The 13,256-nt window shown below is 37.5% G+C and overlaps 2 protein-coding genes across 2 annotated transcripts in view; one reads left to right on the top strand and one right to left on the bottom strand.

Moving 5' to 3' along the window:
* LOC124146204 overlaps positions 1-13,256 on the bottom strand; it is a 119,909-nt gene that overhangs the window by 42,075 nt on the left and 64,578 nt on the right. The gene's annotated exons all lie outside the window — the stretch shown is intronic.
* LOC124146203 (serine/threonine-protein kinase NIM1-like) overlaps positions 1-13,256 on the top strand; it is a 52,968-nt gene that overhangs the window by 32,188 nt on the left and 7,524 nt on the right. Inside the window, exons 2-3 of the mRNA XM_046516380.2 lie at positions 590-1,008; positions 9,258-9,526. Coding sequence (XP_046372336.1) covers positions 714-1,008; positions 9,258-9,526 — 564 coding nt within the window. The 5' untranslated portion in view covers positions 590-713. The remainder of the gene's footprint in view (positions 1-589; positions 1,009-9,257; positions 9,527-13,256) is intronic.

Below are 13,256 nucleotides of genomic sequence, written 5' to 3'. Positions count from 1 at the left end.
CAGCATGATATCTCAGTGGGCTAACACTATAATATCAGCATTAGTCCGTACTAGTACAAGCAGCCCACCTTCTTGGGTACAAGTTAAGGGAAACATTACTCCAATCCTTCAATCCTCCATCCGAAGTTAGTACAACAGAATATCATGAGCATATATGCATAAATACCAAGAAGATTTTGACCGGTATACTTCAGTATCATTGAAAGTATTGAATAATATGAGGAAAACTATGTGCAGGGACAGGTATGTATGGTTTAGATAGTTTTATGTTTCGTGGTATTTGTGACAAAATGAGTTTTGAACAGGTGTACAATCGCATACACGTCATTGTTAGGCAATGTTTTTGTTGTGATTGGGTATGATTGAAGATGAGATTGGTATTGATTTTGTGTGGTTCAATCCTCTCCCTGCTATTGCTGTATGTTGATGTGTTATGTCACACACTTCCAATGCAGAAATCTGTTGACATTTGATTTGATTTGTTGTGGAGCTACAGATGTTGTCAATGCATTACAAACTATTCCACAAAATCAATATCAGCAGATATCTTCATTACTGACTTTAATATATGTTCTTCTGTTTGTTACAGATCATGAACAGACTTGAGGAGCAAGTGGAAAAAGCAAACGGCTCCTATCAAAGATCCTGTTTTAGTAGGTCCATATCATGGCAAGGAATACAAACAAAAATCCTGTGATTGTTGTCACTGCAAAATGAAAGATATGCCGACCAATGGAGAGACTGCAGCGAGCATCAATAGCCAGCACTCCAGTGTTGAGTCTGGTGTGGAGATCACGGCCACTTCATCTCAACCAAACCATGAGGGGCATGAGGTGCCAGAGAAGCGACCCACCCCTTATGAGAGACTGTCACATGATCTCAGCAATGACAACAAGTGTATGAAAGAAATCACTCTTGGAAAGAGGATAGGATTTTATAGAATACGAGGAGAACTTGGAACTGGCAACTTTTCCCAAGTTAAAATGGGGATCCATGCCTTAACCAAGGGTGAGTACACCATGCCATTGTGGTTGCAGATGGACTTGCATGAACCAAATTTCATAATAAAAGTCAGTAATGTGTCCTTGAAGTAATTTTTAAGAATTGTTACACCCCTATTAAGAATCTTGCAATTCCATTGGTTATTCTGTTCCACATGATGAAACAATACATTTCAATGTAGACTCCAAAATCATGTGACTGACTCGTCTGCTAGAAAACAAGATGGCATCAGGTAGTAACATTTTTCACGGTTTGCAGCTAAGTTACTGTAGTCAATGGCTTCTATAGATATGTTTTGAAACAGAGGATGATTTAGAGGCTGTATAAACTTTGAAGTGAATTTCGGTATAACCATACAAATGATTACTCTTGATCAGTTCAGTATGTGAACACAAGGACCCTTGGACCTGCAACTTTAGTCCGGTCAGATCACCTTAGGGATCGGGTCCTTTGTTCTCGCATATTGACCTCATAAAAAGTAATTATCTGTATAAAATAGGATGATTTCAAACCAGCATGACATGACACTTAGTCAGTCTTAGACAAATGTTGTAGTAAAGGTGATGATGAAATAATTAAATTTTCGTTGTTTTCATTGAAATTCCTGTGTTCTGAGTAGCTGAATTGGTCACGTGTTATTACATTCATTTCCCAATGAATGTTAAAAATTAAGCAACGCCCACCGAGGCGCACTACTTTTATTACTTCGGAATGTCGGGGAATCCCAATATTACAGTCAAGGGAATTCCCTTTCTGCTTACATGTATCGTCATGCACAGGACATTTAGCGACTTTCATGCATATTTATTGTCCAAACAAACTTTTGAAACGGAAGGCCAAGAATGAATGAAACAGCAAATGTGCAGGCTCGCTCGCCTGTTTTTTTCTGCTCGCCTCAGTTCAACTTTCATGTCTTCGGGTTTCATTTCTAACTAGCATTTTTGCAAATGTGTTTTACTGTAATCAGGGAAGTAATGATTGAATCTGGCGGTAACTGACCATGTAATTTGAAACAGCCGCCTTCTCCTGGACATATTTCTTCCGGTTCGTTACAGTCTGACTGTTGCTGTTCTTTTCGCCTCTTGTCTTAATTGACAGGTCCAATGAACACTGAATATACCAACTGTGTAGATAATATTAGGTATGCAGTCAACTGTACCATATATTATCTACACAGTTGGTTTAGAGTTACCGCCCTTCTAGTGCTTCAGCTCAAGCTCCTTCCCAGCTCCTTCGTTACACTCTCGGTAACATCGCTGCTGACAGTGTGGGCATGACCATTACAAGAATCTTGAAATTTGCCCTCTAACCCCAAATGTAGGTTTCCCAGATCTTATTATTCCCCCGAAATATAATGACGGGGGGGATATAGCCATCAGTATGTCCGTCCGTCCATCCGTCCGTCTGTAATCATTGTTTGTCCGGAGCATATTTCCTAAACCATACAACCTAGCTTCACAAAACTTGGTACACTTAACAATCAGGCTCAGTAGAAGTGCCTTTTGCTATTTAGAGATTTTTAGAATTTTATATTTTTGTCGTTTTCATTGAAATATTATGAACTTAGGAAATTTGAGGGTAGTGCTCTTGTCCGGAGCATATTTCCTAAACCGTACAACCTAGCTTCCCAAAACTTGGTACACTTAACAATCAGGCTCAGTAGAAGTGCCTTTTGCTATTTAGAGATTTTTAGAATTTTATATTTTTGTCGTTTCCATTGAAATATTATGAACTTAGGAAATTTGAGGGTACTGCTCTTGTCCAGAGCATATTTTCTAAACCGTACAACCTAGCTTCGCAAAACTTGGTACACTTAACAATCAGGATCAGTAGAAGTGCCTTTTGCTATTTAGAGTTTTTAAGAATTTTATATTTTTGTCGTTTCCATGGAAATATGATGAACCTTAGGAAATTTGAGGGTAGTGCTCTTGTTCGGACCATATCTCCCGAACCATACAACTTAGCTTCTCAAAAGTTTTTACACCTATCAAGCAGGTTATGTAGTGGTGCCTTTGCTCAGATTTTTTCTTTTTTTTCTTTTTTCAATTTAAATTGAAAATTGATGAATTGAGGGTAATGTCATTTGAAGGTACACACAGTTTACCGACATGCCACGTCGGGGGGATATGTCATCTTCCGATGACTCTTGTTGTTTTTTTAATCAGATTGGTTCGAGATTGCAGACTAACAGAAAATGACGTTCTTACTATACCAATTATACGAATTAGTTGGAATGAAATAGAAATTCAAATTGACAAAGAAAATGATTAAGCTTGGGTAAGAATATTCGGCGTCACGATCGACAGTCACCACTTGTTTGTAAACATAATGGTCAGTCGGTTGCCAGTTCAACTCCAAGCACGGTTGTAGTCACCTATCACAGTGGGGAGTTTTGACTGGTGGCAGCGCTAGTATAGAGAGCTCCGTGAACAGGCTATCGCTGTGAGGAGCTTGGCTTCAGCTGAACCGAACAATTTGATGGCTGGGCAAAATTCAATCACAACAAGATTTGATTTGTCAGCTTTGCAGTAAGAGGCACAACAGCAAGATATTCAGGCTAAAAATCCTGACAACTGTAAATTGTCAGTGTGGCAGGTATTTGGCCATCATGTCTGTGAAGAAGATGGCATACTCACCATAAATAAGAGCACACCATTATATGCAAGTACATGTATTGTAATACGTTGGTGTACTATGTCCCAGCCCTATTAATTAGACAGTATTTAGGAGATAAACATACTGTGTTTTGAAATTTGATGTGGTCCCACTGTAGAGTAGATACCTCTTATTTTAATTTGGAACAGAGCACTTTAGCTTTTAGCTTTGAAAATGGGCTCTCTGGCAATGCATACCTACACTGGGTACAAAGGCCTGCTATCTTAAAACATTCCAGAAAGGGGTCACAGGTATATTAAGTATAAATATTACTAATTGAATATGCCATTGCAAGACTGATAGGTTGTAGAGATATTTTTTTTATAATGCTAAACGAATTTATTTCTCCAACAAAGTTTATTGATTAACATTCTACTGTGTATTCTAAATGTGTAAGTATTATTAGTTAGTTAGCAAATAGTAAATTATACAAAATGAAAATACATGCTTGTCCACCCCAAAGCGGATGTGGTCGAACTTGACCTACATCATGCTCTCTCGTCCCTACTGTCAATATGGCTGCCAATGTTGTTGTTGACAGTCTCAATCCATGCCTCTGACAATTTAAGTTACAAGAAGCAAGATGACAACCCCGATCTATGACGTGGTTCAACATTAACCTGTAGACTGAACAGATGTTTTTTAGGCTGTATACAAGCCGGCATTTTATGACACAAGGGGCTGCATGTTTGTGACCTGTCGGTTTCAAGATTTCATGGTTATTCAACGCTAGCAAGTGAAAGGACCCAAGACAGTGGTTCATGTATGTTTGGCTTCATTGTGCGTGTTCTGAAATGAATTTCACCATGTTTGATAAGCTGGTGGTCAAGTTCCTGTGCTGTGACTTATTAGTTGACAAGTGAGTTTCTGTGGACTTTCGAAGAGAGGAGTGTTCTCGATGTACTTTCAAATCCCCTCCTGCCAATTCCTGTTGGTGTTTGACAGTGATGTCAACAAATATCAATTAGCCTGGGCTAAAATAAAACTGTTTGTTGCTGTATCTGAATCTCATCATCAAAGCAGTCTGGGTCACCGCCTAAAGCATCAAAATCATTGCCAAAAACATCCGATGTCACACATACCGTATTTCCTCCATTAAACGATGGGACGTCTATTAATTTCACGGGAAATATCAATACCGTATACAGATCAGATCAGTGATTGGCAGCCATTTTTTTATGGATTGATAAGTTGGCTATCACTGTATTCATACTCATGTTTTTTTTGTGTAAAAAGGCTTTTATATATATAAAAGAGAATTCTGTTGCAAAAAGGAAACCTCTTTTTAACCAATCTGAATCAAGAATTCTTCAATGTCATGGTAGAATGTATATATCACTGCATCCCCCGTCATCAGCTGATGCCCAACCATGTTTCCAGAGAAGATCAGCTTCAGTTTTCAAAGCATTTTGATATGGCCTCATGGTTGGTTGTTGAGTTTTAATACTCCTGCTTATCATAGGTAATGTGCACTGTAAACACTAAACTCTGTCCTAATGCACTTATCAATACTTGGTTTTATCTCAACATTGATCTAGAAGTATATGTTAAAACCTCGTTCACCTGATGAAGGAGCAAGAAGTAGTTCTGAAACATCGTATAAAGAATAAAAGAAGTTGCCATACATAAAAAAGTGTCATATGTTCATAAAACCTCATGGTTGCCATGGATTATATTTACCCAGTATAATCATATGTGTCACAGTTATCAATCAAGGGAGGAGGACATGAAGCCAAATAGCTGATTGGGAATATAGATCAATATAAATAACTGTGCCTGCAGGCATATGTTACCAACATTGACAGCAGTTGACACCTAGTGTGATCAATGTCAGTCACTCATTTAGGTACAGATTGTGTAACACATTGGGGTCAGGGACATGACCCATGAATAGACCGCATTCTTCATTACCCAACTAAACGTTATCAGTATCTCCACACCACCAGATTACACATCCAATTATTGAATTTAATGTTACATTGAATTTGCGCATTTTCAGAAAGTAATTACATTTTGAATTTGGTAATTCACTCCACCATAAATGCCGTATGAGCATTCCAAACAACATATGTTTGACAAGAAAAAGAGTTGTAAAGAAATTTGATATGTGTTTTCATTATGTCAATTTACTCATTTATATCCATAACCTCCATTGCACAGATGAAGGAAGGATATATGGTACACCTTAACATTCCTAAATTATGCAATATATTTGTACCAGTGATGTCTAAAAAGTTCTGAATCTTACTAAAAAAGATGTCGAAGTCTTTATTTCTGAATCTTACTACAAAAGATGTATAGTGCACCATTAACAGTTAACACATATTAAGTACTGTACTTTCGATACCTACAGGCTGTATTTGAACTAGGTGGAGTAATTTCTGCAGGCAGGTATTTTCTGTTGATGAGAGTCGACTAAGTTGGCTCCTGTGCTATTATAATTTAATATAAGGTATCTCCAACTAAAAGGGCTAACTCCCACAGCCATGCATATGGACATGGTGTCATCTTTAGGGATGATGCTCCTTTCTTTGCTGCTGTTAGTAATCGGCAGTGCAGTTCAAGGAGGGAAGGGAGGGCCTCGAAGATGATTCAAGATCAGGAAGACCTTCAACTGCCACAACTACGAAAAATGTTTATAAAATACCACGCTATGATTATGGATGATAGGAAACTCACCACATGTCACATCACATAGCGAGTGCAGTAGGCATCTCTCCTGAGGGAGGTGAGAACATTCTGAGGAATGAACTGGACATGACAAAGGTTTCAGCTTGCTGGGTTCCTAGGCTTCTGAATCCTGAAGAGAATCACTTCAGGTTCATCATCTCTTGAGAGATTTTATGTCGTTTAGAAGCAGACCCAGATAATTTTGTTGATTTGTAACCATGGATGAATCTTGGGTTCAACACTACCAGCCAGAAACTAAACAACGGTAAAAGCCGTAGAAACATCAGATATCTCCTTTGAAGAAGAAGTTGATGTCTGTTCCATCAGCTGACGAGGTGATGGCTTAGCTTTTCTGGGATTCCCAAGTAATCCTACTAGTGGACAAACTCCTGAAAGCTCAGACCATTAATGGCCAATATTATACTAAACTGCTTAGGCATCAGTGAGAGAGGCTAATCAACGTAAAACATTCACTAAAGGTTTATTGTTCCACCAGGAAACTGCACAAGTTTAATGTCGCAATGGCTGCAATACATGAATATAACTTTGAACTCACTGAACATCCTCCGTATTTAACATTAGATTTCCACCTCTTTCCAAACTTGAAGAAAGAACCGTCTCGCAAGCATTATCCAAATGTAGATGTCATTACAGCTGTGTACTCCCCCAGGAGTTAGCACTCCAACATTCGAACACCAATATCAGTAGTATGTGGACCTTGGAGGGGATTAGGTTGAAAAATAATTACCAACCAACTCCATCATTGCAGTCCTTTAAAGTTAGGCACAGTACTTTTCAGCCATGATAGGGTGGTTGGGCAGCAAACGTCTTAGTTGTGAAGTAGTCACTTGTGAGGTAAGATACCTTGGTTTGATTCTGCATGTTCATGCAATGGTTTTGAGAGAGACAAATGGTGATTTTGTCAACTTTTGATAAGACATTTTTCAATAGAACAATAATGACAATCAGTCAATGTACAAGAAAATGAACCAATCTGATACACTGTTCATGAAGCCAATTCTTGGATGTGCATATGATACTAATACACCCCAAAAGGTCAATTTCTGTATATGAGAATGAAGGCAAAGACTTCTGTGAGTATATTTTACTTCACTGAAGATCTTAAAATCAATATGTTTTGTGTGTTGGTCCATTGGAAAAAGTGTGTGTATGATTTCCATGGAATGCATGAACAAAACAAAGTTTGCCCCGATCAACATGTTCAACAGGGATACAACTAAAACTGAAACATTTAGTAGCCTGAAAAACACACCTGAAATTCTACCAATCCTTAGGATACCTTAACAGGATGACGTTAAACAAACTGACTGACAAGTGGACTAGGGCCAAGCTGCATTGTTTCAGTGGCATGAAAAAAAACAACTTGAAATTCCCCTTACCCAAACCCTGAGGATACCTTAATGGGATAACATTAGACAAACTGACTGTCCATTTCTGGTACAATCGTTAATTTTTCAGTGGTGTGAAAAAAAACCAACTTGAATTTCCACTAACCCAAACCCTGAGGATACCTAGTTAATGGGATAACATTAGACAAACTGACTGTCCATTTCTGGTTCAAACGTTGCAGCTTACAATAACAATAACAGTCATAATTCATACATCTCATGCTTCTTAAACATTTTAATGATAATTTAACTTTCAAAACAATAATGTTGATTTTGTTTTTAGTTCAAGACATTGAGGTATAGTTGGGGTACAGTTTATGTGATATGGTTTTCTGTAGTGAAAATACCAAATGCTGTAAGCTTGTAAGAAGACAATGCCTACATGAATCCTAGAGGCTCAAAGTTTCATAGAGAGTGTGGAGATATTGCAGTAATTCTATTCCCATGGTAATCAATTATTTTTCTTCATGTATTTTGAGAAGTCTAACCCCCACTGATGATCTTTCATGTCCTTGTTGTGATTCTAGTTCTGAAGACAGGAACTGATAATTAAGTCCTTCTTTTCTGGCATGTTTGTCTCTTTGAAAGCTGAGCCAGAGAAATGTGTCATCTGTGAGACATTGATAAGGCTAAACAGATCTAATTTGAGAAAGTGTCATTCTGCTCACTGGGAGCAAATTTTGTTGTGCTGTAAGAGATGGTTCAGCTGTGTGTCACTGAACTTCCAACAGTAGTTGGGTATATTTTTATCCCCTGCCACGAAGTGGGGCTGGGGATACAGGAATGAACTTCGTCTGTCCGCTTCTCAAAGGGGACAAACACATTTTCTCAAATCCGTTCAAGTTAGAGAAATAAAAGTTTACACACAAATATTACTGGTCATGATCTTAAATGAGTATGAAAATTGGTGTCTTTAATTCTTTTTGTACACAGTTAAGGCCCTTGCTCCATGCTTTTCAACTTAGTGCATACTGCATAAAATTGGGACAAACTTTCTCAGAAACTGCTAACACTGCATGAATGAAAGTTTGCATGCTTATCTAAGAGATACTTTCAAGACTAAGTTCGAAAACTGGAGCCATAAATTATTTGTTTTACAGAGTTATGGCCATTGCTCCATGCATTTCAACTGGTGTCTGCAATGGAGATGACTTTTCTCAGAAACTACTGATATTACATGATAGAAAGTTTGCATGCATATCTAAGAGATACTTGTCAAGACTGTTAAAAAATTGGTCACGTAAATGATTTTCTTCCAGAGTTAGTTCCCTTACTACATGTTTTTAGATTTTGAGCATACACAGTTACAGCCCTTGATCCACATTAATTTTACATTTAATATTTGTTTTCTGATGACATGAAGCGACCCTAGTGCCTTTCTCTTCTTACGCTGTTTTCTTGTTGATAAGAGAAGTCCCTCTTGTTTCACATTCTTGACATGTATCAAAAGGGTACAAAGCAATCATCAATTTAATCGTTTTCAGTTAAGTTTGTAGTTACCAATATGTTTATTCTTTTCAGAAAAAGTTGCCATCAAAATATTGGACAAGACCAAGTTAGATTCTAAGACACAGCGATTGTTGTCACGAGAGATTTCCAGCATGGAGAAGCTGCACCACCCAAACATTATACGTCTGTATGAGGTGGTAGAGACCCTTGCCAAACTACATATAGTCATGGAGTATGCTTGCGGAGGGGAACTCTTCACGAAACTGTCCAACGAAGGCAAATTGCCTGAAGCTGAAGCCAAATTACTTTTTGCTCAAGTCGTAGCTGCTGTTGAACACATGGTGAGGAATGTTGAAAGGATTTCTGCAGCATAATCATGTCATTAAGGAACTGTATGATAAAGATGTATTGTAATGGACATAATCTTGCCCATGGAAAAAGAAGTCAGACATCCTTTACAATTTCTTAAATAGAAACAATGAAAATCTAATAATCTGTGCACCCTGAATTATGTCTGTAACAGTTTGTAGACATAAAATACTTTATTTTGTCATGGAAACATTATCTTACAAATGTAGCAGAAAATCTGCAATAATCTGATTTGTCAATCTGCCTGTGCGTCTAAAACATAAGGTCTTGACATTGTTGCATAGATGCCGGCGTTTAACAATGTGATTCTGAAAGGGAATATGTGCATATTGAACTATTGAGGATCTGTAGAGTAGAAAACGTACTTTCCCAATTGGCTTGCTACATTTGATCATTTGTGATAAATTATTCTCCTGTATGCTATCAAGAATGCACCTAAATACTTGATCACTCAGCATGGTAAGCACAGATTTGTGAAGCATTAATGTCTAAGTTATATGTAGCCATAAGTCAGTCATGCATTATGATCATATAAGTGAAGCCAATGAGGTCGTTCTCCACCTGATACCATCATTATGTACCCAGGGTACATTTCGATATGTATCTGTGAGATACAATTCAAGTTAAAAATGGCTGCACCAGTGCCAGTAGCATAATTAATACTTGCCTTGAGACCACCTCGGTGGTCTAGTGGATAGAGTGTCAGCCTGGAGAGCAGACGATTGTGGGTTCCGAAAGACGTTAAAAGATGGTACTTGTTACCCTGCCTGGTGCCCTGCACTATGAGGCTAAAACAAGGATTGGTAGGCTAAGCTCAGAGTATATTGTGTCTGGATTATGTATGCATGTTAAACTGTGGCATGGCATTATATAGGGTTAGCACTATAAAATTGCTATTTGTCTGGACTAGTACAAGTAGCCACACACACACACACTTAACACACACACAAAAAACACACACACAAAAACACTAACACACTACCCAAGTGCAGCAATCTTGAACACGATGTTAAACCCCATTTCACCTCACCTAATACTTTCCTTGATATCAACATTGTGTGCGCTGCCCATCCTGGTAAGGATGTCATTTGTAGGTGAAAGTCTTGCTGGACAGCTTTTCATCATGCATTCCCAAAACTGCCAGGCATGTCTCTTCTTAAACCAAGATTCTACCTCCACGATCAGATGAATGATATATAAATTTTATGTATTTTTAACTTGAACTAGATATCTAACTGTGGTAGTGCAGTGTTGCAGCGACACAATGACACTTTGGCATCTTTATTTATATCCTTAATGAACAATGTTAATATGTTTATTAGCGAGTGACGCTAAATATTCTCAATTAGGCTCACTCTCACAAATTGATTGGATATGAGTTCTAGCTCACTCAAAATACGACTTTCAATACAATATAGGTAAACATCAGTTTACTGGTCCCCACCCTTGTGACACAGTCCCTATCTTATCAACATTAAATCCTTCATTCCTTCAAATGATACCATCATGTCTGCCTGGCAGCACTACCTGCATATATTATGTTAATCCTTTAGGTATTGGCCACGCAGCGCGCTCCCGATGTAATTAGGGATGTTGGTCAATGGTTTGTTGTCAACAAGAGAGATTTCCACCTGCCACTCAACAGAAATGTAATTACAGCTAAATCATTTAGTATCTAGGTCACCTGATTCACTGGTTTAGGAATATCCTCTAATACATATTAACAGTATTCAACTTTTATTTTGAAAATCTAAATGATTTTTTGAAATTGCTATTGGTGTTCCCGTTGATCCACTTCATCAACATATTGTCCTATGTCAACTAGAATATGCTTCATCAAGTCACACATTTGTCAATAGTGTTAGGTAGTTTGGTAGTTCTAGTAACATTATTTTCATGTTGTGGGGGGTCATCGAAACTAAAACTTGTTATATGTCACTGAGAAACGTAAGCGAACCACACAATAAACTGAAATAGCTGTTATAGATGTTTTTCTGTCAGAAACGAAGAGATGGTTTTCCATCGAGGACCTGACTGACTAATAATTTGCTCTTGTTTTTCTTTTGGGGGACATGTTGGTACTATTGTTAAGTTATTGTATTGGGTATTTCTTACCATTAGGTATTGATTATTATTAACCACATTTTTGTTTTGAATGCCATAATGAACCAAACCTAAGAATATGTGATTGGTAAACATCTGCATATATACTTTTTGATATCAGTGGATGGTTTGACTCATGTAGGACTATGTGGGTAGGTGTTTTTGCCAGTTATATCACTATTTGTTTCATACTGAACCATATTGTTTGGTTGGTATAAGGCTTCATGCTATCCACATGTAATGGAGGTATGATCGATCATGATTTTGCAATTGAATTCGGAAATATACTTATGCCCAAGTGAAAACTTGAAGTGGGGGTCTTTGGCAGGTGCTGTGCATTCCATTGTGCCAGGTGCCTTTGTTTTACTTCTTGGCCAAATTCATCCTTTTCTACTGGGAAATCACCCACCATATCAATATATTTAGAATAAGAGTATCATTAATTGTATTTAGCTTTCTCAATGTGGTTACCCCATATATTAGTATTTAAAACCTTATTCTTGGAGAGCAGCCATATTGAAAGCCTATTTGTGTACATTATTCAACCATTTTGGTTATAAAGTTATAAAATTTGGTATATGTGTAGTTAGCAAATGGGTAGTAGTTGGCCTGAACACCATTTTTAACCATATCTCATGGCTCTGTAAATATCTCCTCTGAAATTGCCAGACATACAAAGCTGAATTTTGGCATGTATTTTTTCTTGTTTTGTATTTATGTAGAAATATTTGAATATCAATGCTGACAGCAACATTTGGCTGTCTTTGTTGACATTTCAGACTGTTGACTGACATCCAGATGAGCTACACTGCCCTGCTACTATTTTATTGCCATTGAAACACTATTATATTTCAGGCCTTGAAGATGAATAAATTGTACTTGAATTTTACTTGTTGCTAGATTTGCTGGTCATATTTTCGACAGTGAAATCCATGTGTAAACAGCTAAGTCAACAAAGCTCTATTGTATGCCTCATGTGATTGGTACTTGTTAAATTTAATTTATTTCTCTTTAGGGCTATGAAAATGTAATATTTGATAATATGTTTTGGCTTTCAATAAATTCCCCATTACAGCCTTGTCAATTTTATAATGTCATTAACCTTTACCTTGATGGATACCATATCACTGTAAATGTACTAGTCATGTTAACTTTGTTGCCTTGAAAAGTCCTTGAATTTCTTTGGCCCAGTCTGTATGAACTCTTAATAGCCCTAAGCGGCAAAAAAACACATTCTTTCACTCACTCCATATGAACACAGATATGATAGCTGCAACTGACAATAAGATAGGATGTTTGTCTCCAAGCTAAGCTGTGTGTAAGTAATCACAGAAGCTAATGCTGCAAACATTGTATATGGCAAATAATATGAAGCCTTATATCATCAGTATGACAGGATTTCACAGAATCACAGCTTAATTTAACCACCCAAAAGTCTTAACTGCTTTGTGCCCCAAGGTCATGCTAATCCTTCTGCATAATTCCCTTGCTAAGTCTGTTCCATGAACTACAAGAAGGCTGAAGTGTGTCAGTATTGCTAAAGTTGATAATTGTTGCATATTGATCAAAGAATGTGCCAATGGTACTTCTTTGATCCTT

The sequence above is a fragment of the Haliotis rufescens genome, unplaced genomic scaffold (assembly GCF_023055435.1).
Source record: "Haliotis rufescens isolate VD_foot unplaced genomic scaffold, xgHalRufe1.0.p SCAF_2, whole genome shotgun sequence".
Lineage (NCBI taxonomy): Eukaryota > Metazoa > Mollusca > Gastropoda > Lepetellida > Haliotidae > Haliotis > Haliotis rufescens.
This window is presented reverse-complemented; position numbering and strand designations above follow the sequence as displayed.